Genomic DNA, 25,284 nt, shown 5'->3' with positions numbered 1-25,284 from the left:
CTTCACTCCCATTGGCTGGCTCACGCGCGTCACCACTAAGGTTTTTGTTTATTGCCCGCCTCCACTCTGCAAACCCGCAGAAAAAAAATGATTTTTGTTGTTGCAACGTGTATTAGTCCAGAAAGCATGAGATCCGGTCCAGACGGCTTGGGGGTCCGGAACCGATTTACACTGAAAACATAGGAATTTAACGAGTCATTAGCCAATCAAACGTGTGTTTGAGGGGGGGGAAAATGGTGTCAGTCTCAACGTAATGAAAGTAATTCACTAAATAATGGTAGGGTCAATTCTATCCATACAAAATATGTGAAGACAGTCTAAAAGACCTATATAACTGAACTCCTTATACTGTATAATGCAAATAAGGTTGCTTAAAAGTTGGTGGGAAAAATTTGAGCATCCTGAAAAGTTCCTAGTGTTATGTCCCTAACATCCCTATGCAAACCTACACTTCCATAATCAGAAGGACTATTACTGTTGTGTTAATGTAGTACACATTAGGGCCAAATAAAAGGACTACGAGATGTAAGTTGTACTCAGAGGTTGCGCTACACTTTTTTGTTGTCTGTCATTTTGACTGACAGGGTCATAAAAATCCGGTCATAATCTATTTTTACACGTCACTTAAATTTTTTAAATGATAATAATGACATATTCACTAGTATTTAGTTTTCATTCATTTTTAATTAATATTCTGTCCGAACAAGCTTAACAGAGAATCCACACCGTGCCATCACACATCAAGCAGATGAATTTAACTTTTTCCCCGCAGTGACAAAAACAGCTGACTGTGGCCCCAGTAGGTAGGCTACATATGGAACAAGGAAATTAACAGTTCACCTGCTGTGGCCTGAACGCAGTCTCCACACCTTCCTCCTGGTGCGCATGGACTTGAATGGTGTACCGCAAGCAACACGTCACTTCCGCTCATTAATATTCATAACATTAGCTACTGTTGCTAAGTAGGGAAAAGCCACCATTTGTCCCTAATAGGAAATGAATGGAAATCGTGTACGAAGGAGATGTTTACAGCGCTAAACCTACCAATTCTCTCCGAAAATGATGTGCCTGGTGCCAAATTGACTGGCAAAGATGTGGAAGAACATAAAAATGTTCAGTTAAAGAGATGGCTTTAGTGTCGAAGGTTGAAAAAGACGAAAAAAAACGAGCCGACCTAAGCAAAGCTTTAGCTTTTTTATCGACGCGACTGACAATGACATTCTCCTGTTTCAACAAGCTATCCTTTACCATCAGCCCTGTCTTTCTTATATATCCTCTGGTTGTCCTATGTCTCTTACCGTTCTTGGGGGTAATTTAGTTAGCTTTGTGTAGCGATTGCAAGTGCTACTCAGTGACAGCCAACGAACACTTGTAATTTTTTCATTGATAACATATCTTAATCCTATAGTTTATTTACACTTCCCACTAACTAAAGTTGTTTTTTTTATATATATAACAGAAACGGTTAACAGTGGCAGTCAAATAACATTGTAATTCTTTTCAGGTCATTCATTGTCAGACAGAAGCAGTACGCCACAACGTTACGCTAAAAAAAGAAGTTAAAAATATAAAAATGGCTTACCTCTTTGTCTGCTGAAAGACCATGCCAACCCAACATAATGTTTACTGCATATGAAACGTGAATGGATTCGCCGAGTTGGTGTTAAAGTCCACGCGAGTTGATTCGGTCTTCACATTTTTTCCTCCCGAGTTTTTGGTTTCCGTAAACGTATGAAGAAAACATCCTTCATGTGTCGTAATGTCTAGAGTCGTTTCTACAAGTTCCAAAAAAGCAATGCATGATCGGCATGATCGTTTTTGAAAGATTACCGGAGAAAAGTAGAACTTTTTACATTGGGTGTATGCGAGGATGGGTCTATAATGTCCCACTTCGGCTTTACTTTCGCTTTACGATGCGACGTCACTGTCTAAAAATAGCCTGCGTGCGGTATGCCATTGCGTGCCCGCTTGTGCATAATCAAATGTCTCAAGTGGGATTGCTGCAGAGGCTGTCCTTCATCCTCCACTGCATCAGTCCCTCTTTTTTCACCTCTTTTATCAACACCATCGTCGTTTTGGGGCTTTTTGAAGAAACTTCGGACACTCAGTTGCCTTGAAATTTTTCAGAGTAAGGCCAACGACATCATGCATCAAGAGAGACAATAGCTAATTAATATGCTCACTCGCCGCCCTGTAGTCTGGGGTGTGAATTGCAACCTGTGAAAATGACGGACTTCAGTTTTTTCCGTCAGCGTTTGAAAAAACCGGTCAACGACGAAAATATTCGGTTAACATGACCCCTGGTTGTACTATTGCTACGAGGGAAAAAAAAAAGTCGTATTATTATGTAGGGTAATGTAGCTGTAATCAGCTACACATTTTATGTACATGTACCTGGCAAATTAAATATTTCAAATAAATCTTTGTTATGGTTCTTCTTGGGAAACAAAATGTGGGGGGGGGGAAATCGTCATGATATGACGCAATTTTGCCGTGGCACGACATGGTGAGGCGGTCCGACTTCGATGCAGCCCACCACCGCAGCTTCAAAAAATCCTAGGGGAAACCCTCACTGGATTTGGATGAATGGAAATACAGTAGAAAATCTATTCTTTTTCCACCAGGGAGCAGTAGAAGGATGTTGTATGGGCTTCACCAAGTTCTGTTCAGCTCTACTCAGCAACCATGATCCCGGAATTAGGAACATTCCATTTCGCATGCTCCAGCAGGTAAATTGCTTTTTCATTCTCATATGTGAGATGGCTGAATAAATGTACTGTAAACGATACTAACTTAAACAAGGGATGTCTTTCTAACCATTTCAATCTCCATTTGTAATTTCCTCAGGCTCTACTAGTTGTGACTTCTCCTAGTTGTACCTCAGTAACACGGCGGGCTGCGGGATTGCCTATGCTCATCCTGTGTGTCTTGTCTGCAGAGGAGGCCAGTAAAGCACGGCCACTCTTAGCACATAGCATGCAAATTTTACTGGACACTGCGAGAATCCCTCTAGCTGAGAACTGGGACCAGACCCGGGACCTCCCTCAGGTATAGGAAGTTTTCTTAGTTCAAGACAAACCAGTTGTAAGAACACCATGTATTCAGATGTGTATAATGCTCCGTTTGCCCATCACAGGTGTGTGCAGTTCACACTCTGCAGGCTCTAGTGCGTGGATCCGGCCTAGGTGTTGCCATCCTTAAGTTTGCACCCACTGTCACCATTTTGGCACTCACTCTGCTCAGTTCTCCCTGCTGGGCGATGAGGAATGCAGCCTTGCAGCTTTATAGTAGGATCTAAACACATTCTTAATATTATGGTACTCCTCTTTGGTGTGAGACTATTTTTGCATGTGCAAACTTTTTTAAACCAGGTTCTCTTTGCTCACGGATGCTCGGTCAGAGGCCTAGCAGTGTGGGTGGGACTAAACATGGCATGTCCCCCATTGCTTTCTTCCACCACTACTCCAAGCTCCAACCTTTCCTACTTACGGAGCTCCGAGAGGCAGCTTGTGACCTCCAGTGTCCACCTCATGAAGCCAGACTCCCCCTTCACCCCTCACTATACCCCATTCTTACTCTTTTATCACAACTGCAGCCCGGCATCCAGGACTCAACAGAGTAAGGTCATATTTTAAAAGGCATAAAGATTACCAAAAAAAAAAAAAAAAAAGAAACCTTTGCAATAACTGTAATAATTAAAGATGTCCCGATCACGTCATTTTCAAAGTATCGGAATCAGCAAAAAAAATATCGGACATTCCTTTTTTAATATAGATATATATTTCATTTAAATCGTTTTCTAATTGTATTTAACGTTACAGCAGAGGTTGAGCTAGACTTTTTCGTTGTCTGTCATTTTGACTGACAGGGTCATAAAAATCCGGTCATAATCTATTTTTACCCGTCACTTAAATTTTTAAAATGACTATATCATGATGCAGTCACTATATGTACAGTGCCTTGCAAAAGTATTCGGCCCCCTTGAATCTTGCAACCTTTCGCCACATTTCAGGCTTCAAACATAAAGATATGAAATTTAATTTTTATGTCAAGAATCAACAACAAGTGGGACACAATCGTGAAGTGGAACAAAATTTATTGGATAATTTAAACTTTTTTAACAAATAAAAAACTGAAAAGTGGGGCGTGCAATGTTATTCGGCCCCTTCACTTCCAGTGCAGCAAACTCACTCCAGAAATTCAGTGAGGATCTCTGAATGATCCAATGTTGTCCTAAATGACCGATGATGATAAATAGAATCCACCTGTGTGTAATCAAGTCTCCGTATAAATGCACCTGCTCTGTGATAAGTCTCAGGGTTCTGTTTAAAGTGCAGAGAGCATTATGAAGACTAAGGAACACACCAGGCAGGTCCGAGATACTGTTGTGGAGAAGTTTAAAGCCGGATTTGGATACAAAAAGATGTCCCAAGCTTTAAACATCTCAAGGAGCACTGTGCAAGCCATCATATTGAAATGGAAGGAGCAACAGACCACTGCAAATCTACCAAGACCCGGCCGTCCTTCCAAACTTTCTTCTCAAACAAGGAGAAAACTGATCAGAGATGCAGCCAAGAGGCCCATGATCACTCTGGATGAACTGCAGAGATCTACAGATGAGGTGGGAGAGTCTGTCCATAGGACAACAATCAGTCGTACACTGCACAAATCTGGCCTTTATGGAAGAGTGGCAAGAAGAAAGCCATTTCTCAAAGATATCCATAAAAAGTCTCGTTTAAAGTTTGCCACAAGCCACCTGGGAGACACACCAAACATGTGGAAGAAAGTACTCTGGTCAGATGAAACCAAAATTGAACTTTTTGGCCACAATGCAAAACGATAATGTTTGGCGTAAAAGCAACACAGCTCATCACCCTGAACACACCATCCCCACTGTCAAACATGGTGGTGGCAGCATCATGGTTTGGGCCTGCTTTTCTTCAGCAGGGACAGGGGAGATGGTTAAAATTGACGGGAAGATGGATGCAGCCAAATACAGGAACATTCTGGAAGAAAGCCTGTTGGTATCTGCACAAGACCTAAGACTGGAACGGAGATTTATCTTCCAACAGGACAATGATCCAAAACATAAAGCCAAATCTACAATGGAATGGTTCAAAAATAAACGTATCCAGGTGTTAGAATGGCCAAGTCAAAGTCCAGACCTGAATCCAATCGAGAATCTGTGGAAAGAGTTGAAGACTGCTGTTCACAAACACTCTCCATCCAACCTCACTGAGCTCGAGCTGTTTTGCAAGGAAGAATGGGCAAGAATGTTAGTCTCTCGATGTGCAACACTGATAGAAACATACCCCAAGCGACTTGCAGCTGTAATTGGAGCAAAAGGTGGCACTACAAAGTATTAACGCAAGGGGGCCGAATAATATTGCACGCCCCACTTTTCAGTTTTTTATTTGTTAAAAAAGTTTAAATTATCCAATAAATTTTGTTCCACTCCACGATTGTGTCCCACTTGTTGTTGATTCTTGACAAAAAATTAAAATTTTATATCTTTGTTTGAAGCCTGAAATGTGGCGAAAGGTTGCAAGGTTCAAGGGGGCCGAATACTTTTGCAAGGCACTGTATATACACAATAATACTTTATAATATAAAGTAACTAACGTTAGTGAAGTCATGGATTACAGTAAGCAGGCCAGTGCTGTGTTTCCATATATATTTTTATTATGTATATACAGGATATATATATATATATTTTTTTCCCCCCAAGTGGGACCTTCCATGATCCTAATACATTTAATAATAAAATATTATATGATTCCATTATATATATATATATATATTTTTTATTATTATTAAATAAAAATGCACGTTGATACGAAGCACATAAAAGCAACTTCAATTTTTAAAAAAGTCGTTAGAAAGTTGTATAGACTTACAATCCGCTAGCTTGTTGTTTCCTGTTGTCTTCCGAAAGAAACCTGGGTGATGGCGCGTCAAGTGTTCGTTCATAGCCGACGTGCTACCATGGTTGCGAGCTCAGCTTAGCAAAAAGAGTACACTCAGTGGTGGGACCCTCGATATTTTCCTTGAAATAATTTCAGGCTCTGGTTCGTCTGGTCCGCTTTTTTGGCTTTATGCCGCTTTCACCGTGTTTTCAATTTTGCCCTTCTTGGTAATTGGCGGTGTTTTCAACTGCTCGCCGCAGTGAGGAGTGAACCGGTGATTCACTTGATTCGTTGTCATCCTTCATTCTCCATTGCATCAGTCCCCCTTTTTTCACCTCTTTTATCAACACCATCGTCGTTTTGGGTCTTTTTGAATAAACTTCGGACACTCAGTTGCCTTGACATTTTTCCGAGTAAGGCCAACGACGTCATGCATCAAGAGAGACAATAGCTAAATAATATGCTCGCTCGCCACCCTGTGGTCTGGGGTGTGAATTGCCACCTGTCAAAATGACGGATGGACTTTTTTTTTCCGTCACCGTTTTAAAAAAACCGGTCAACGACGGAAAATATTCGGTTAACGCGACCCCTGCGTTACAGACAAAATGTCTTACACTTATCCAGAGTAGTTTTGACTCATAGTAGGGCTATCAAATTTTTTGTGTTAACGGCGGTAATTAATTTTTTATTAACGCATGCCCTGCACGACCCACTCACGCATTGTCGCGTTCAATCTATAAAGGCGCCGTTTTACCTATAGATGGCGCTAAAAGGCAGTGTATAATGAGAGAATTTTGACAGTCTTTGGAGCCATTTTTTATGTGGCTAAAGCCTTTCAATTCCTCTCAGCAATTAATCATAACGTGGGAGGCAATGTGGGGAAGAAAGGTAGTCGTTGATCATTTTCTTAACACCCTATGTTCTTTCCCAACGCAGAGAAGATATATCGATTGGTGCCCCTACGCACAGTCATGGTTGCACTTCGCGTCATGCATTTGGGCAGAAGTTAAATGGATGCTGTATCATTTGCTGAAAGCTCAACAAATACACTAGATGGCAATATTTAGTCACAATATACAAAGTCACATTTATCCTTTAAGAATTACAAGTCTTTCTATCCGTGGATCCCTCTCACAGAAAGAATGTTAATAATGTAAATGCCATCTTGAGGATTTATTGTCATAATAAACAAATACAGTACTTATGTACTGTATGTTGAATGTATGCATTCGTCCGAGTTTTATTCATTTTTTTCTTAATGCATGGCCAAAATGTATATGATCGGGAAAAATTATCGGGAATGATTGGAATTGAATCGGGAGCAAAAAAACCTGAACAACCCTAGTAATAATGCCCAATTTTTGATTGGCATTATTTCAGAAAACGTAACTTTAAGTATTGAGTTTGTAATTTTTAGTTGTTCAAGTGCACTGCATTATATAATGAGGTGTTTCTAATAGCATAAACGTCATAAAAATATTGCCGGGTCAGATTCCACCTTCACCGCGCTACACCTTCAAGTAGGGGGCCATCCGACACTCCGCTTCAGTTTTTCGCAGTCGATCGCAGCGACGCATGCAACAATCCAACGCCGGATTTAGGTTGAAGAAGTACGAAAGCTGTACCTGTTGTAAGGCTGCCGCCACATTGTCTAACAGACTAGCATCATTCTTTGACATATTTCTGTAAAATAAATGCTAACTCCCCGTTTTTTTGCTCTTTGAACAAAGAATCGAGACTGTTTTACATTCAGATCTATAAAGGATGCGGGGCTTTAAGCATTTATTCACAAGAATTTTCACTGGAAAAGCTTTGTTTACATAAGGCGGTCGCTACATTTAGTAACAGACTAGCATCGTACTTCGACATATTTACGTAAAATAAATGCTCACTCCCCGTTTTTTTCTTCTAACCAAAAATTGAGACTGTTTAACATCCATATCTGTAAAGAATTCAGGGATTTAAGCATTTGTTCACAAGAATTTTCCCCGGAAAAGCTCTGTTTACATAAGGCGGCCGCTACATTTACTAAGAGGCTAGCATCGTACTTTGACATATTTATGTAAAATAAATGCTAACTGCAGTTTTTTTGCTTTTAACCAAGAATCGAGGGCTTTACATCCATACGTATAAAGAATTCAAGGATTTAAGTATTTATTCAGAAGAATTTTCAATGAAAAAAGCTCTGTCTGTGATTCTACTCGGTCAGCTTTGAGAGCCATGCCAACAATGAAGGCCCCCTATTTATTGGCCCCCACCCTGTGTCCCGTCAATATATTATGAAGTCTATGTTATTAGAAATACAGTGATCCCTGGTTTTTCGCTTTTAGAAGTAGAAGCGGAGCTTATTTACATTTATATATGGCAGAAAACACAGGCAAGACTGAAAAAAGCAGTGTCAGCTTTTTTTTATTTTGAATTTTTTTTTTTGATTTGTCCGTTTTACCCTGAAAACCCCCGTTTGCAGACGTTGCGCAACAGCTTTTGTTTCAACCCAACAATAAAACTATAATAACTATTATAATAATATTTGTTATTCAAAATGTCTGTCATTTTTAGCTTGGAATCATTAACTGATGTCTCATATTTCGTTTAAACAAACACTTAAAAAAATTATTCACTCACATATTTTAAACTTTTGAAACAATTTATGTCACAATGGAAAAAATGGCGTCGCGGATATCTACCTCATAACTATGGCTTGATTTATTTATTTATTTTTGTTACTGTCGCATTTTCTCCAATATGTTAGATGATAAATAATCGATCCAAAGAAAAAAAAGTTGATGAACGTTAAATAGGATAAATATGTGAAAAACAAAATCTGGACCACTCCTTGATGTCTGCAATTTCTGCATCGCAACCCTTGTTATGTTACCATGTTTCACCCATAAAATCCCCCAAAAATCCAGCTGTGGCCATTCACAGCTGTGTCTTGACATAAAGTAAGTATGCGATATCTCTTTAAAGTCATGGCATCTATAATTCTGTCATATACTGTATATACAGCACTGTGCAAAGGTTTTAGGCAGGACACCTGCCTAAAACCTTTGCACAGTACTGTATATATATTTTTTTAATTATTAAATTTATTATGATCATGGAAGCTTCCACTTGGGGAAAATATATACATACAGTATATCCTGTATATACATAATAAAAATATACAGTACTGTGCAAAGGTTTTAGGCAGGTGTTCTGCTTAAAACCTTTACACAGTACTGTATATATATTAGGGCTGTCAAAATTATCGCGTTAACGGGCGTTAATTATTTTTTAAAATTAATCACGTTAAAATATTTGACGCAATTAACGCACTTGCCCAGCTCAGACAGATTTAAATGACAGTAGAGTGAAAGGCCCACTTGTTAATTGTGTGTTGCGGAGTTTTGCTGCCCTCTGCTGGCGCTTGGGTGCGACTGATTTTATGGGTATCAGCACCATGAGCATTGTGTAATTATTGACATCAACAATGGCGGGCTACTAAGTTATTTTTTGATTGAAAATTTTACAAATTTTATTCAAACGAAAACATTAAGAGGGGTTTTAATATAAAATTTCTATAACTTGTACTAACATTTTTCTTTTAAGAACTGCACGTCTTTCTATCCATGGATCGCTTTAACAGAATGTTAATAATGTTAATGCCATCTTGTTGATTTATTGTTATAATAAACAAATACAGTCCTTATGTACTGCATGTTGAATATATATATCCATCTTGTCTTATCTTTCCATTCCAACAATAATTTACAGAAAAATATGGCATATTATATAGATTGTTTGAATTGCGATTAATTGCGATTAATTACGAGGAATTAATTTTTAAGCTGTAATTAACTTGATTAAAATTTTTAATCGTTTGACACCCCTAATACACATATATATATATATATATATATATATATATATATATATACTGTATATATGGCGGAAAACACTCAGGTGACTTGAAGTTCCGCTCTGCGACCCCCAATTTAGCCAACTTTCAAAATTGTCCGATATGCATGTGTGATACATCATTGGAAAGCTTAAAATCTCAATTTTATGGGGGAAGAAAAATTTTGAACAGGAGGGCGTTTAAAAAAAAAATTTAAGCAGCAAAACCCTATCTGGAGGTGAGAGAACCAAAGAAGACCAAAGCTTTTTACCAATCGAATTTCTCGAGTTAATCGTTGCAGCATTAGACTAAAATATGAGTACTACTCATAAGTATCATCGTCCAAAAGGCTAAGACAAGAATTAAAAGGGCTGCCAAAAACAACACTGATATCAGAAGTGTCGGTTATTAAGGTTACATTAGGCTTGACTCCTTAGTTGTGTTTGAATTCATTAGGTAATCATTCATCTTAAACATTTTTTTCAGGCAACATTTTTGTTTTTCTCTCTGTTTACCCCACCAGCACTTTGGCAGATTTCCTGTCTCCTTTACTCCAGCTCTCTGCCAGTCCTATTTACTGCGTGAGAGTGATGTCCTCCAAGGCTTTAGTCGCCATGACTCCCCCTTCAGAGTACATGAACATCCTTATCAATTTGACGGCCGGGTTGCCCCGCACACCTCAGAGCTGCTGCCACAACGGGCTCCACGGGCAACTGCTGCACATAAACGCTCTCCTGGACAGAGCTCTCGGCAAAGACTGGTGAGACAATATACTATGTCACATTCATTCCATCCAGCTTTGACTTTCTGGCTTCACTTTCTTTACAGTGGGCCTCCAGTAGAGCTTGATTCCATAGTGTGTGCTGTGGAGGCATCAGTTTGGCTTTCCACAGATGCTCAACGCTGCCCGCTGGTGAGGGCGGCATATGTTGCTGTGGTGGATTCACTAAGGGGATTTTGTTGCGAGACTTTTCTGTCAAAGCTCTTTGACATTCTTAAATGTGAGCTTCACAAGCCCCAACATGGGCTTCAGGTATGTGATACGGTGGTGATCTGTTTATGCATACTTTGATGGATCACATTTGAACTGAAAACATGTTATGATTACGCTTTAATGCTAACTTGCTGTTGTAGAACAGAGAGTCATGGACTACACATTCAGAATATATAACCACTAGAGATGTCCCGATCGATCGGATCGGGTCCGATCACGTCCTTTTCAAAGTATCGGAATCGGCAAAAATTTATCGGCCATGCCTTTTTTTAATATATGGCGGAAAACACAGACAAGACTGAAAAAGCAGTTTCTGCTCTTGCACTCCTCTTGTAGAGAAACTGTTGTATTTTAAGTCAAAACAACTGTTGTGTTTGATAGAACAATATGTTTATATGCTGCCATAGCAGATTCATGGCTCATTAAGCCCCCGAACTATTTTTAATTTGCCCGTTTTACCCTGGAAAACCCCGTTTACAGACGTCGCGCAGCCGTTTTTGTTTCAACCTAGCCATGAAAAGAAGGTAAATAATTATATTTATTATTCAAAATGTCTGTCATTTTTAGCTTAGAATCATTAATTGATGTCTAATATTTAGTTAAAAAAAGAAAACGACTTTAAAAAATTATTCACTTGCATATTTTAAACTTTTAAATGAATTACGTCACAATTAAAAATTTGGCGTCTGTAAAAAAGTCGCGGATATCTACCTCATAACTATCGCTTGATTGTATGTTTTTTTGTTACTGTTGCATTTTCCCCGATATATTAGATGATAAATTATCGATCCAAACAAAGAAAATTTGAAAAATAACATTTGAATGGGTAACTATATGAAAAAGAAAATCTCAACCACTCCTTGTTGTCTGCGATTTCTGCATCGTTACCGTTGTTATATCACCATGTTTCACCCATAAAATCCCCCAAAAATCTGGCTGTGGCCATTCAAAACTCTGTCTTGACACTCAGTGATACATGCTACATGGAGTTTTTGGATCGAAACAAGGTAAGTTCGCGATAATATGTCGTTAAAATCGTGGCGTCTTTAATTCTGCTCTCGCCTCCAGTTATGGTTTTGCTGTTTAAAAAATGTTTTTTTTTCAAAAATGCCCTCCTGCTCAAAATTTTTCTTCCCCCAGAAAATTGAGATTTTTAGCTTTCCAATGATGTATCACAGATTCATATCGGACAATTCTGAAATCTGGCCAAATTGGGGGTCTCAGAGCGGAACTTCAAGTCCCCTCAGTGTTTTCTGCCATATATATATTTTAATAAATCGTTTTCTAATTGTTTTTAACGTTACAGACACAATATGTTATACTCATCCAGTCTTTAGTTTAGGCTTAACATAGGGTTATTATAAATATCCCGAATATGGCAGCATCTACTTGGTTGATAAATGAGTCACGTTGGAGTATTTATGTTATTAATACTTGCACTGTATGGCTCTTTCACTCAATACCACACTCAATCTGTTGTACCGCTATTTTAGCTACATGCAGAGATAAAAGTCAGTAATAGTTGAGTAGAGTGATTTTTGATAGTCTTATTAATTTCTCTCATTTAATTAAGACCTCGCAAATGATCTCCCTATGATTAGTGATGTCATGGGAGACAATGTGGAGAAGCAAGGTGGCTAAAATCATTGTCATTACTCCATATCTTATTTTCCAAAGCAGAGATGGTATATCCATTCTTAGCATGACTTACAGTCATGGTTTTACTTCCCATCATGGTTCCACTTTCCCATCATGCCTTTGGGCATGCTGCAGCATCTGAACTGAAAGCTCAACAAATACACTAGATGGCAGTATTTAGTCACAACACACAAAGTCCCAAGTCTTTCTATCCGTGGATCTCTCTCACAGAAAGAATGTTAATAATGTAAATGCCATCTTGAGGATTTATTGTCATAATAAACAAATACAGTACTTATGTACTGTATGTTGAATCTATACTGTATATTCGTCCGAGTTTTATTCATTCTTTTCTTAATGCATTGCCAAAATGTATATGATCGGGAAAAATTATCGGGAATGATCGGAATTGAATCGGGAGCCAAAAAAAGCAATCGGATCGGGAAATATCGGGATCGGCAGATACTCAAACTAAAACGGTCGGGATCGGATCGGGAGCAAAAAAACATGATCGGAACAACCCTAATAACCACTAGCAAAAAAGTATGGAATCACCATCTCGGACGAGCACTCACTCAGACATTTTATTATGTAGAACCAGAGGTTGCGCTAGACTTTTTCGTTGTCTGTCATTTTGACTGACAGGATCATAAATATCCGGTCATAATCTATTTATACCCGTCACTTAAATTTTTAAAATGATAATAATGACATATTCAATAGCAGTGTTGGTCAAAAACGGTGCGTTACTTACTCAACTCTGAATAAATTGAAGAAACTACCAGCCATGTTGTGTCTACTCTCTGCTCTGTTGATTTGTCATCCAAGACTCTGGGTGCGTTCAGGTTTGAGAATAGCGCACGTACTTCTGACTCCAAGCTATTTATCCCTGCTCATTCAATTAGGCTACGTTCATACTACAGGTCTTAATGCACAAATCCGATTTTTTTGTCATATCCGTTTTTTTGGCGTGCCCGTTCAGACTGCTTTTGTCAATTGAAACCATTCAAGTATTACGCATGCGCTCTAATTCGCAGTCCGACACGCGCCGGTGCGCAGAAGCATCAAAACAAATGACAAGTCATCCGTCATTCCAGGGATATCATCTTTGCTTTTCAAAAGGAGGAGACAAATAACAAACATAAATAATCCCCGTTTAGGCTTATATTCACAGTTTATATGGAATGACAGCATGCACGCACTGTCCATGCATGTCACACACACATACGGGCAGTTTGCCCCGACTCTCCAAGACGGGCTGCAGCCAGACCCCTCTCCCGACTCTCGGCCGTGTAGGAAATGTTGAAATATAGCTCAGATAGAGCAGAGAGAAAACTGATCATTCTCATGCTTATCCTCAACCCATTTTTATTTTTTTATGACTGTTGTCAAGCCCGGCCCTTCCCCAAAAGCCGTGTTCACTGCAAGCTAGGCGCTAATAACGCACAGCTGAAATCGGATTTGGGACACTGGACGGTACAGACCGCCGCGACAGTCTGGAAAAATATGGCCCAGATCGGATTTAAGCCACATACAAAAATGACCCAGATCGGATTTGAAATGGTCTACTTCTATGCGACTCGCCCCGTTCAGACTGTCAAGTTAATGCCTGACTCGAGTCGGAAAAACACAAAAAAATTGGATTCGTGCATTAAGACCTGTAGAATGAACGTAGCCTTAGACAATGCTCTCCAAAGCTTCCTAACGGTTCAGTGTTTGCTACACCTGAATGCTAGTTCGGACATTTTTCCGAGTAAGGCCAACGACGTCATGCATCAAGAGAGACAATAGCTAATTAATATGCTCACTCGCCATCCTGTGGTCTGGGCTGTGAATTGCAACCTGTCAAAATGACGGATGGACTTCAGTTTTTTCCGTCACCGTTTTAAAAAACAGGTCAACGACGGGAAATATTCCGTTAACGCGACCCCTGTGTAGAACAAACTTGGATAAAAAGCTTGAAAAAAAAAAATGTTAAAAAATGCAACTCTTTAGCATTCAGAAAACACTAAAAAAAATGAATAAAAATTATTGTGATGGGCAGTAAATGTTACTTTTGTAGAGCTAGTGCAGGAAAATATAGAATCACTCCATTCTGAAGAAAAAATGTGGAATCACTCCATTTTGAGTACAAAATACAGACACACCCAGTCAATTTCCTTTCCTTGATTGGACCCCTGACTCAGATTAAATCTGCTCGTTAGTCAGCAGTTAGAAACAGTGCAATTATAACATCTTGGAGGGTTGCTGGACCAAGTGTATTCTGGCTCCAAACAAGAGAGATGTCTCTTGAGACCAAGGAGAGGATTATCAAACTTCTTGAAGAAGGTAACGCTACACGAATGTTTGCCAAAGATGTCGGCTGTTCACAGCCAGCTGTATCAAAAATCTGGACGAAGTACAAACAGCATGGCAAGGTTGTTAAAGGTAAGCGTACTGGTAGACATACAAACGTCATGACAAACAACTAAAGGCCATATATCTTGACAACAGAAGATGTACAAGACAAATGAAGAAAAAATGGGAGGAAGCTGGAGTTGAAGTATGTAACAGAACTGTGCAAAATTGCCTAAAGGAAATGGGATTTTCATATAGGAAAGCTAAAAGGAAACCATCATTGACACTTAAACAGAAAAGAGCAAGACTGCAATGGGCTAAGGAGAGGCAATCATGGACTGTGAATGACTGGATGAAGGTTATTTTCAGTGATGAGTCAAGAATCTGCATTGGACAAGGTGATGATGCTGGAACTTTTGTTTGGTGCCGTTCCAGTGAGATTTAAAAAGATTACTACCTGAAGAAAACATCCAAATTCCCTCAGTTCTTGATGATATGGGGCTGCATGTCAGGCAACGGCACTGGGGAGATGGCTATGGTTAAATCTTCAATAAAAGTTTACATTGAAATTTAAGACAGCTTTCTTATCCCTTCATTGAAAATATGTTTGTCATTTTCCAAGATGACAGTGCATCATGACACAGAGATAAAACTGTTAAACCATTCCTTGGAGAAAGACTCATCCAGGCAATGTCATGGCCTGCCCAGATCTCAACCCTTATTGAAAACCTGTGGTGGAAATTGAAAACAATGCTCCACAGCAAGGTGATCACCTACAAGGATGATCTGGCAACTGCAATCAAAGAGAGTTAACCGGATATTTTCCGTCGTTGACCGTTTTTTTTAAAACGGTGACGGAAAAAACTGAAGTCCGTCCGTCATTTTGACAGGTTGCAATTCACACCCCAGACCACAAGGGTGGCGATTGGGCATATTAATTAGCTATAGTCTCTCTTAATGCATGACGTCGTTGGCTCTTCTGTCAGGATATTGTAGCGTCACCGGGGTCTGGCGGCGGCGCCGTGATTGACACATCAACGCGAGGTTCTTATTGGTGCACCCGGTGTGCCAGCGCGTCATCCAATTGGTGGACTAGATTGCCGCCTGTGTAGAGACCCCAATCACATGACGTCACAACTCCGCCCCCCCTGACTGGAGCCGCCATATTGTGTGTCAGCTTGTCATCTTTACACATTACCGCTACGTACATTCCTCCTATTACAGCGTGTTTTTCTGCTCGTTAACATTAATAATCAAAATGGTGAAGGCGTGTGTGGCGGTTGGTTGCAGTAACAGAGAAGATAGACGGAGAGACTTGAAGTTCTACCGTATTCTGAGAGACCCGAAGATGAGAGCGAGATGGACTGCTGTAATTCGACAAGAAATCTGGGCACCAAACGATCACCACAGACTATGTAGTAGTCATTTTATATCTGGTAAGATGCATTTAATATATATTTAGAAGATTTTGGGCTGACAACCGCAATTAAGATTATTGTGTGACGTTGGTGATTGGGGTCTATATCGTTGCCTCTTTTTCTTTGGGGGCGGAGTTGTTGGCGGTAAGCAGAGTAAAAAGAGGGAGAAAAATACCACGACTTCCGTGTCTAATTTTTCGCCGCCAAGCAAGCCTTACAATATTAATTAAAAATGAATGAAAACTAAATACTATTGAATATGTCATCATTATCATTTTAAAAATTTAAGTGACGGGTAAAAATAGATTATGACCGGATTTTTATGACCCTGTCAGTCAAAATGACAGACCACGAAAATGTCTAGCGCAACCTCTGGAGAGTTGGCACCAAATTGTTGAAGAATACTCATCAAGTCCATGTCTCCGAGACTGCAAGTCTGCAAGCTGTCATAAAAGCCAGAGGTGGCGCTACTAAATACTAGAGATGTGTTTTGATTGTTATTTCTTTGTTTCTCATGATTCCATATATTTTTCCTCAGAAGGGAGGGATTCTACATTTATTTCCCTGCACTTGCTATATAGAAGTAACATTCACTGACCACCACAATGTTTTTTATTCATTTCTTTTAGTGTTTCTGAACGAATTCATTATTTTTTCAAGCTTTTTATGTGAGTTTGTATTACATAATAAAATGTTTGAGTGAGTCAGGGCCGGCCCAGCCTATACACAGACTATGCAGCTGCTTAGGGCCCCTGACCACTAGGGGGCCCCCAATCTGGCAATTGTTTTATTTTTATTCTATTTCGTTTACTACAGTTTGCTTTATTTCACTTTTGTGAGTTTTGATACTTGATTACAAGCTTAAAAAAATAAAAATTCTTCCTTAACTTCTTTCCACTTTTAGAAAAAGGTTTGGCGCTATCTACTGTAACTACTTACAATCATTTGGGGTGAGAAGTTTGAAGTATGCAGTGCAGCAATATCTGATTAATATACAAAATATGCACGTATGGGTTGGATTGCATGTATGGGTTTCACAGTACACTGTGACCAAATGGTGGGCCAAAAATATGTGCCCCTTTGCGTTATTTTGCTTAGGGCCCCCAAATGGCCTGGGCCGGCCCTGGAGTGAGTGCTCGTCCGAAACTGGTGATTCCATACTTTTTGCTAGGGGCTGTATAAGTATAAACTATATAATGCTGTGTTTGTAGTGTTTTTGTACTACTCATCTAGAGCTGATCATTATATACAGATAACACTAATATGTCATATTGCATAATCAGCTACTGAATACCACCAAAATGCTTAAAAACTCTTTGAGACAGAAAGAATAACAGCTTTTGGAGTCTTTGTAAATTATAGTATTACATTAATTTTTTTCTATTTTCAGAAAAGCGGCATATTTATTTACGTAAATTTTCTTCATTTCAGGTTGGCTTGTCTTCCTTCCATCAACAAGCCATCCAGTTTGTCTGTGGCGAGCACAAGTGGGCGTCTGACATCTTGGAAACTTTTAACGCTGCCAGCTATGATCTGAGGCTGACATTGGTCACATGGGTGGTGGAGAACCATGCTTCACTGAACAAACACCTGGAAGAATTAATCCAGGGTATGCTACAGGTGAGTTAAATCACGCAATACAACCGCAAGAGGACAACACGGAAGTTTAAAAAAAAAAAAAAAAAAAAAAAGACCCTTTATACACTTTATATGTGCTTTGTGACCATCAATAGACCCTACTCACCGACGTCACAGAATGACGTGTCGCTGTATCCGGCCGCCATGTTGTCCGTCTCTGTTTAGCCCTATTCTCAATGGTTTCAATTAGTCGTTCAGTTTATAGAGCAATTCATGGAAGCCCCAGTGCTTTCAGATGCTGTAAACTCATTGGATGCATTGCATAAAAGGCGTTATGTGGAAAAGCTTCAGTCTATCCATTCGCCAGATCCATATTTGATGCCTAAATCGATATTTTTCGACCCACGGTCTTCGCCCTCTCTGCCTGACATCTGCTACCCTGATATCTACAACTATCTTTTCCACAGAAACTCGGCCTATTCTCGCGAAACTTTGAAAAACATTAAGAGCAGCACTCTAAGCAACATTACCCTGTGTGATTTCTAAAATGGCGACAATCAAAAAAAAAAAAGTTGACTGCGATGGCCGACGCTTCAAGGATAGGTGGATATTGGACTATTTCTTCAATAGAATACGCAACAACTGTGTCTGTCTCATTTGCAAAGAGACGGTCGCTGTTTTCAAAGAGTTCGATGTGACACGATAATGATATTACCGAACAAGACACGCTGACATGTACGACAACATTACAGGGAAGATATGCACCGAGAAATTATAGCAACTTGAAGCTAGTTTAATTTCACAGTAGCAGTATTTCGAAAGAGCCCGAGTGTCGAAAGAGAACGCCACAAAGACGAGACTGTTGAAATTCATTCATTCATTCATTCATTCATTCATTTTCCATGCCGCTTTTTCCTCACGAGGGTCGCGGAGGTGCTGGAGCCTATCCCAGCTGACAACGGGCAGTAGGCAGGGGACACCCTGAACTGGTTGCCAGCCAATCACTGTTGAAATTATGAATTAAAAATAATAATAAAGCAAATTTGACACACAGGAGGGCTTGCTAACATTTGTTTAAATATATTGTTCTATGTAAATCAGCCAAGGTAGCCCCCCGCATTTTTACCTCACCAAATCTGGCCCCCTTTGCAAAAGGTTTGGACACACCTGTTTAACCGATGATCCGTAGATGAGGCCAGCTTCTTTCACTTGGTACCAGCTAGATATTATTCAAAATGTAATGATGGTGGAAGAAATAAGCATTTTGAATTTGAAACTGTATGTTGTCGGCGATTAGCCTCGCAATGATCTTAATTGTGGTTGTCAGCCCAAAACCCTCTAAATATATACTAAATGCATCTTACCAGATATAAAATGACTACTACATAATCCGTGGTAATCGTTTGGAGCCCAGTTTTCTCGTGGAATTGCAGCAGTCCATCTCGCTCTCCTCTCCGGGTCTCTCGGAATACGGTAGAACTTCAAGTCTCTCCGTCTATCTTCTCTGTTGTTGCAACTAACCGCCACACACGCCTTCACCATTTTGATTATTAATGTGAACGAGCAGAAAAACACGCCATAATAGGAGGAATTTACGTAGCGGTAAAGCGTCAAAACGACGAGTAGACGGACAATATGGCGCGGAGGCGTTGTTGTGACGTCATGTGAGTAGGGTCTATAGAGCCTACCCACGTACCACGTGTTCGCTGTAGGGTTCCGCCCACTTGTCCGTCAAAACGACTCTGTATTAGCATTGTTTTCAATTGATGGCGCAATTTAAAATGCATTTCATGGAAGACCCGGTGCTTTCTGATGCCGCAAACTCACTGGATCTGTTGCATAAAAGGCGTTATGAGGAAAAGCTTCGTTCTATACAGTCGCCAGATCCATATTTGATGCCTAAATCGATGATTTTTGACCGGCTGCCTTCGCCGTCTCTGCCTGACCCTGATATTTACAACTATCTTGTCCACACAAAATCAGCCTATTCTCACGAAAGTTTGAAAAACTTTAAGAGCTTGGAGGCTTATAAATGCTACGTTGCTGGTTGGGTGAAACAGGTCCTCGTACACGAAAATTCGGCAGGAATCTTGTGCTCGGAAGGTGAGTTACGAAATTTTCAATTCAAAATCTTTTGTTCTTGCTAACATCCAGTGTCAAGTCTAATGTATTTCATGTCGTTTGTCAATGGAGTTAAGGCTTTTAATGTTTATATGGTTTAGCGATAGAACTCTCACTACATACATACATGTATGTTGTCGGCGATTAGCCTAGCAATGATCTTAATTGTGGTTATTTGTCAGCCCCGTAGACGAGGCCAGTTTCTTTCACTTGGTACCAGCTAAATATTATTCAAAAAATAACGATGGTGGAAGAAAGGGAAGTCACAAACATCTTGAATTTGAAACTATGTCGTACTACGTCGTATGTTGTCGGCGATTAGCCTAGCAATGATCTTAATTGTGGTTGTCAGGCCAAAACTCTCTAAATATATATTAAATGCATCTTACCGGATATAAAATGACTACTACATAGTCTGTGGTGATTTTTTTGGTGTCCAGTTTTCACGTCGAATTGCAGCCGTCCATTTCGCTCTGCTCTTTGGATCCCTCGGAATACGGTAAAACTTCAAGTCTCTCCTTCCATCTTCTCTGTTAGTGCAACCAACTGCCACACACGCCTTCACCATTTTGATTATTAATGTTAGGGAGCAGAAAAACACGCCGTAAATAGGAGAAATGTACGTAGCCGTAACAGGTTAACACTATGTTTTGACGGACAAGTGGGCGGTACCACAAGAGTTGTGACGTCACGTGGGTAGGCTCTATACGGACCTCCATGAAGTTGCCCCCTCCCCCCCATCAGATGCAAATTTATATAAAAATGATGTCAATCGTTTGTGCTGCAACGGTTTTGTTGATACAGTATTATGCTTTTATAGAGATATTAATTTCGAGTGGTGACGTCACTCGTAGCTTTTCCTCAGTTTAGCTCCCGCTGCTAATGGAGCGTACCAACTCTCTCAATAGCTATAGCTTTTCGGTATCAGATCGGGACTCTGTATTGGCAGATTCTTAAAATCAGATAACTCGGACTCTGGTGCAAAAATATGTGATCGTGACATCCCTAATTTATACGCATATACAGCTTGTTTTTGTACAGTTTGAGCCTCAAATACAGCATGGACAACAACATCGAGAGTGTATTTCGATGTTCTTTATTTGCAGTGTAGTCTGAGGAAGGCTCTGTTGAGCCCCATTAAGGAGTACCGTAGGGCCCACCTTGCAGCCTTGATAGAAGTGATGGCCAGAGGAGATTCTCTTGCTGCACCCTTCCCACTTGAGGAGTCTGCTCTGCGAGATTGTCTGGATTTATTATTGAAGGACCTAGAAAATAAAAGGGGCGGGTCAGAGTTCTTGTCCCAGGCTCTTCATGGTGCAAGCCTCCTGCTTCCCCAATGGTTGGTCTCCTTTTTTTACATGTTTCATTGACTTAATACTTAGGTCTAACTCTTATCTTCTCATCTTTGAAAGCAAAAGTCTTCAGAATTCTGTAATCCAACGCTGGTGTGATGTCTTGGAATATTTCCGATCCCCTGATGCTGCTGAAGTTGTGAGAATAGCTTGTGCTGAAGCTCTGTGCGTGGCTGGTCTTCCGCTAATGAGCCATGGCCTTATTCCCCCAGCTGTCATGATAAAGTACGGTTAGATGTGTACACACACTCTTTCACTAATACAGTGCCTTGCAAAAGTATTCGGCCCCCTTGAATCTTGCAACCTTTCGCCACATTTCAGGCTTCAAACATAAAGATATGAAATTTAATTTTTTTGTAAAGAATCAACAACAAGTGGCACACAATCGTGAAGTGGAACAACATTTATTGGATAATTTAAACTTTTTGAACAAATAAAAAACTGAAAAGTGGGGCGTGCAATATTATTCGGCCCCTTTACTTTCAGTGGCGCAAACTCACTCCAGAAGTTCAGTGAGGATCTCTGAATGATCCAATGTTGTCCTAAATGATCGATGATGATAAATAGAATCCACCTGTGTGTAATCAAGTCTCCGTATAAATGCACCTGCTCTGTGATAGTCTCAGGGTTCTGTTTAAAGTGCAGAGAGCAGTATGAAAACCAAGGAACACACCAGGCAGGTCCGAGATACTGTTGTGGAGAAGTTTAAAGCCAGATTTGGATACAAAAAGATTTCCCAAGCTTTAAACATCTCAAGGAGCACTGTGCAAGCCATCATATTGAAATGGAAGGAGCATCAGACCACTGCAAATCTACCAAGACCCGGCCGTCCTTCCAAACGTTCTTCTCAAACAAGGAGAAAACTGATCAGAGATGCAGCCAAGAGGCCCATGATCACTCTGGATGAACTGCAGAGATCTACAGCAGAGGTGGGCCATAGGACAACAATCAGTCGTACACTGCACAAATCTGGCCTTTATGGAAGAGTGGCAGGAAGAAAGCCATTTCTCAAAGATATCCATAAAAAGTCTCGTTTAAAGTTTGCCACAAGCCACCTGGGAGACACACCAAACATGTGGAAGAAGGTGCGCTGGTCAGATGAAACCAAAATTGAACTTTTTGGCCACAATGCAAAACGATATGTTTGGCGTAAAACCAACACAGCTCATCACCCTGAACACACCATCCCCACTGTCAAACATGGTGGTGGCAGCATCATGGTTTGGGCCTGCTTTTCTTCAGCAGGGACAGGGAAGATGGTTAAAATTGACGGGAAGATGGATGCAGCCAAATACAGGAACATTCTGGAAGAAAACCTGTTGGTATCTGCACAAGACCTGAGACTGGGACGGAGATTTATCTTCCAACAGGACAATGATCCAAAACATAAAGCCAAATCTACAATGGAATGGTTCAAAAATAAACGTATCCAGGTGTTAGAATGGCCAAGTCAAAGTCCAGACCTGAATCCAATCGAGAATCTGTGGAAAGAGCTGAAGACTGCTGTTCACAAACACTCTCCATCCAACCTCACTGAGCTCGAGCTGTTTTGCAAGGAAGAATGGGCAAGAATGTCAGTCTCTCGATGTGCAACACTGATAGAAACATACCCCAAGCGACTTGCAGCTGTAATTGGAGCAAAAGGTGGCGCTACAAAGTATTAACGCAAGGGGGCCGAATAATATTGCACGCCCCACTTTTCAGTTTTTTATTTGTTAAAAAAGTTTAAATTATCCAATAAATTTTGTTCCGCTTCACGATTGTGTCCCACTTGTTGTTGATTCTTGACAAAAAATTTAAATGTTATATCTTTATGTTTGAAGCCTGAAATGTGGCGAAAGGTTGCAAGGTTCAAGGGGGCCGAATACTTTTGCAAGGCACCGTACTTTAATGATTTATTAAAGCAAGTGTGTCTTGTGCAGGTTGCTGAGGACATGCTTGGACTTGCTGCAGGACCAAAGCCAATTGGTGAGGACCAAAGCAGCCAGCTTTATCTCGATGCTTCATCACGCCAGAGGAAGAGCACAGAGGAGTGTCTACCTCACGCAGGTCAACCTGGCTGTACCGCTCTTGCTGGATTTGTTACTGGAGGAGTGTTGGGACACACCGAAAACTTTGGAAGTCCTCCTGTGTCATGTGCCCCACTCTGACCTCAGATCTGTGCTGAGAGAAGTCATGGACAGCGGGTGGGTGACTGCTGATTCATCTTCAGGATGGGCTTGAGTCACGGGTGCTAAACTTTACACGGTGTCTTTTTCAGGTGCGGAAGCCTCTATGAGCAAGACGATGCGAATGTGTTTGCTGAGCCATCCGTGATGTGTTTACATGTTTTGCCTTACCTGCTGCTCATGGCTGAAAAGTCCGCGGAATCTTCAGTGATGGCACAGAGCCTCAGTACGTGGGCGGAAGAGAATGTAACTCTGTTGCTGGACAACCTTACACTCTGTAAAGACCTTCAACCAGGTAGTCCACTTGTATGTATAGAAAGTGTTGCTTCTGGAATGAGTTTTATTGGTTAATAAGGGGGTGTGACAAAATATCGAAATGGTGCTATAGACCCTACTCACCGACGTCACAGAATGACGTGTCGCTGTATCCGGCCGCCATATTATCCGTCTCTGTTTAGCTCTATTCTCAATCGTTTCAATTAGTCGTTCTGTTTATAGAGCAATTCGTGGAAGCCCCAGTGCTTTCAGACGCGGTAAACTCATTGGACGCGTTGCATAAAAGGCATTATGTGGAAAAGCTTCAGTCTATCCATTCGCCAGATCCATATTTGATGCCTAAATCGATATTTTTCGACCCGCTGCCTTCGCCCTCTCTGCCTGACATCTGCTACCTTGATATCTACAACTATCTTTTCCACAGAAACTCGGCCTATTCTCACGAAACTTTGAAAAACATTAAGAGCAGCACGCTAAGCAAGATTACCCTGTGTGATTTCTAAAATGGCGACAATCAAAAAACAAAAAAAGTTGACTGCGATGGCCGACGCTTCAAGGATAGGTGGATATTGGACTATTTCTTCAATAAAACACGCAACAACTTTGCCTCATTTGCAAAGAGACACTCGCTGTTTTCAAAGAGTTCGATGTGACGCGATAATAACAAGACACGCTGACATGTGCGACAACATTACAGGGAAGATACGCAGCGAGAAATTATAGCAACTTGAAGCTACAGCAGTAGTATTTCGCAAGAGAACGCCTCAAAGACGAGACTGTTGAAATTATGAATTTAAAAAAAATAATAAAGCAAATGTGACACACAGCAGGGCTTGCTAACATTTGTTTAAATATATTGTTCTATGTAAATCATCCAAGGTAGCCCCCTGCATTTTTACCACACCAAATCTGGCCCCCTTTGCAAAAGGTTTGGACACACCTCTTTAACTGATGATCCGTAGACGAGGCCAGCTTCTTTCACTTGGTACCAGCTAAATATTATTCAAAATGTAATGATGGTTTAAGAAATAAGCATCTTGAATTTGAAACTGTATGTTGTCGGCGATTAGCCTCGCAATGATCTTAATTGTGGTTGTCAGCCCAAAACCCTCTTAATATATATTAAATGCATCTTACCAGATATAAAATGACTACTACATAATCCGTGGTAATCGTTCGGAGCCCAGTTTTCTCGTCGAATTGCAGCAGTCCATCTCGCTCTCCTCTCCGGGTCTCTCGGAATATGGTAAAACTTAGTCTCTTTGTCTATCTTCTCTGTTATTGCAACCAACCGCCACACACGCCTTCACCATTTTGATTATTAATGTTAACGAGCAGAAAAACACACCATAATAGGAGGAATTTACGTAGCGGTAATGCGTCAAAACGACGAGTAGATGGACAATATGGCACGGAGGCGTGGTTGTGACGTCATGTGAGTAGGGTCTATATCGTGATTAGACATGTGCCGGTTACCGGTTTCACGGTTTACCGTGGTGTGAAAACGTCGCGGTTTCAAAACCACTAAAATTTTCCGTCATACCTTAGTACGGTATTCGCTATTTTTCATGTGCCAAAATGCAGCCGAAGCGGCACTGCTCACCCCTTCCCGTTTG

General features: G+C 40.5%; 1 protein-coding gene across 1 annotated transcript in view; it reads left to right on the top strand.

The window, feature by feature from the left end:
• The window catches only part of si:ch211-225b11.4 (thyroid adenoma-associated protein homolog), an 89,933-nt gene that overhangs the window by 53,054 nt on the left and 11,595 nt on the right, over window positions 1-25,284 (top strand). Inside the window, exons 20-30 of the mRNA XM_057831137.1 lie at window positions 2,625-2,729; window positions 2,848-3,048; window positions 3,137-3,287; window positions 3,372-3,618; window positions 10,310-10,546; window positions 10,615-10,819; window positions 17,605-17,793; window positions 20,979-21,211; window positions 21,285-21,449; window positions 23,147-23,410; window positions 23,485-23,687. Of these exons, the coding sequence (XP_057687120.1) occupies window positions 2,625-2,729; window positions 2,848-3,048; window positions 3,137-3,287; window positions 3,372-3,618; window positions 10,310-10,546; window positions 10,615-10,819; window positions 17,605-17,793; window positions 20,979-21,211; window positions 21,285-21,449; window positions 23,147-23,410; window positions 23,485-23,687 (2,200 nt within the window). The remainder of the gene's footprint in view (window positions 1-2,624; window positions 2,730-2,847; window positions 3,049-3,136; window positions 3,288-3,371; window positions 3,619-10,309; window positions 10,547-10,614; window positions 10,820-17,604; window positions 17,794-20,978; window positions 21,212-21,284; window positions 21,450-23,146; window positions 23,411-23,484; window positions 23,688-25,284) is intronic.

The sequence above is a fragment of the Corythoichthys intestinalis genome, chromosome 3 (genome assembly GCF_030265065.1).
Source record: "Corythoichthys intestinalis isolate RoL2023-P3 chromosome 3, ASM3026506v1, whole genome shotgun sequence".
NCBI classification, from domain to species: domain Eukaryota; kingdom Metazoa; phylum Chordata; class Actinopteri; order Syngnathiformes; family Syngnathidae; genus Corythoichthys; species Corythoichthys intestinalis.
This window is presented reverse-complemented; position numbering and strand designations above follow the sequence as displayed.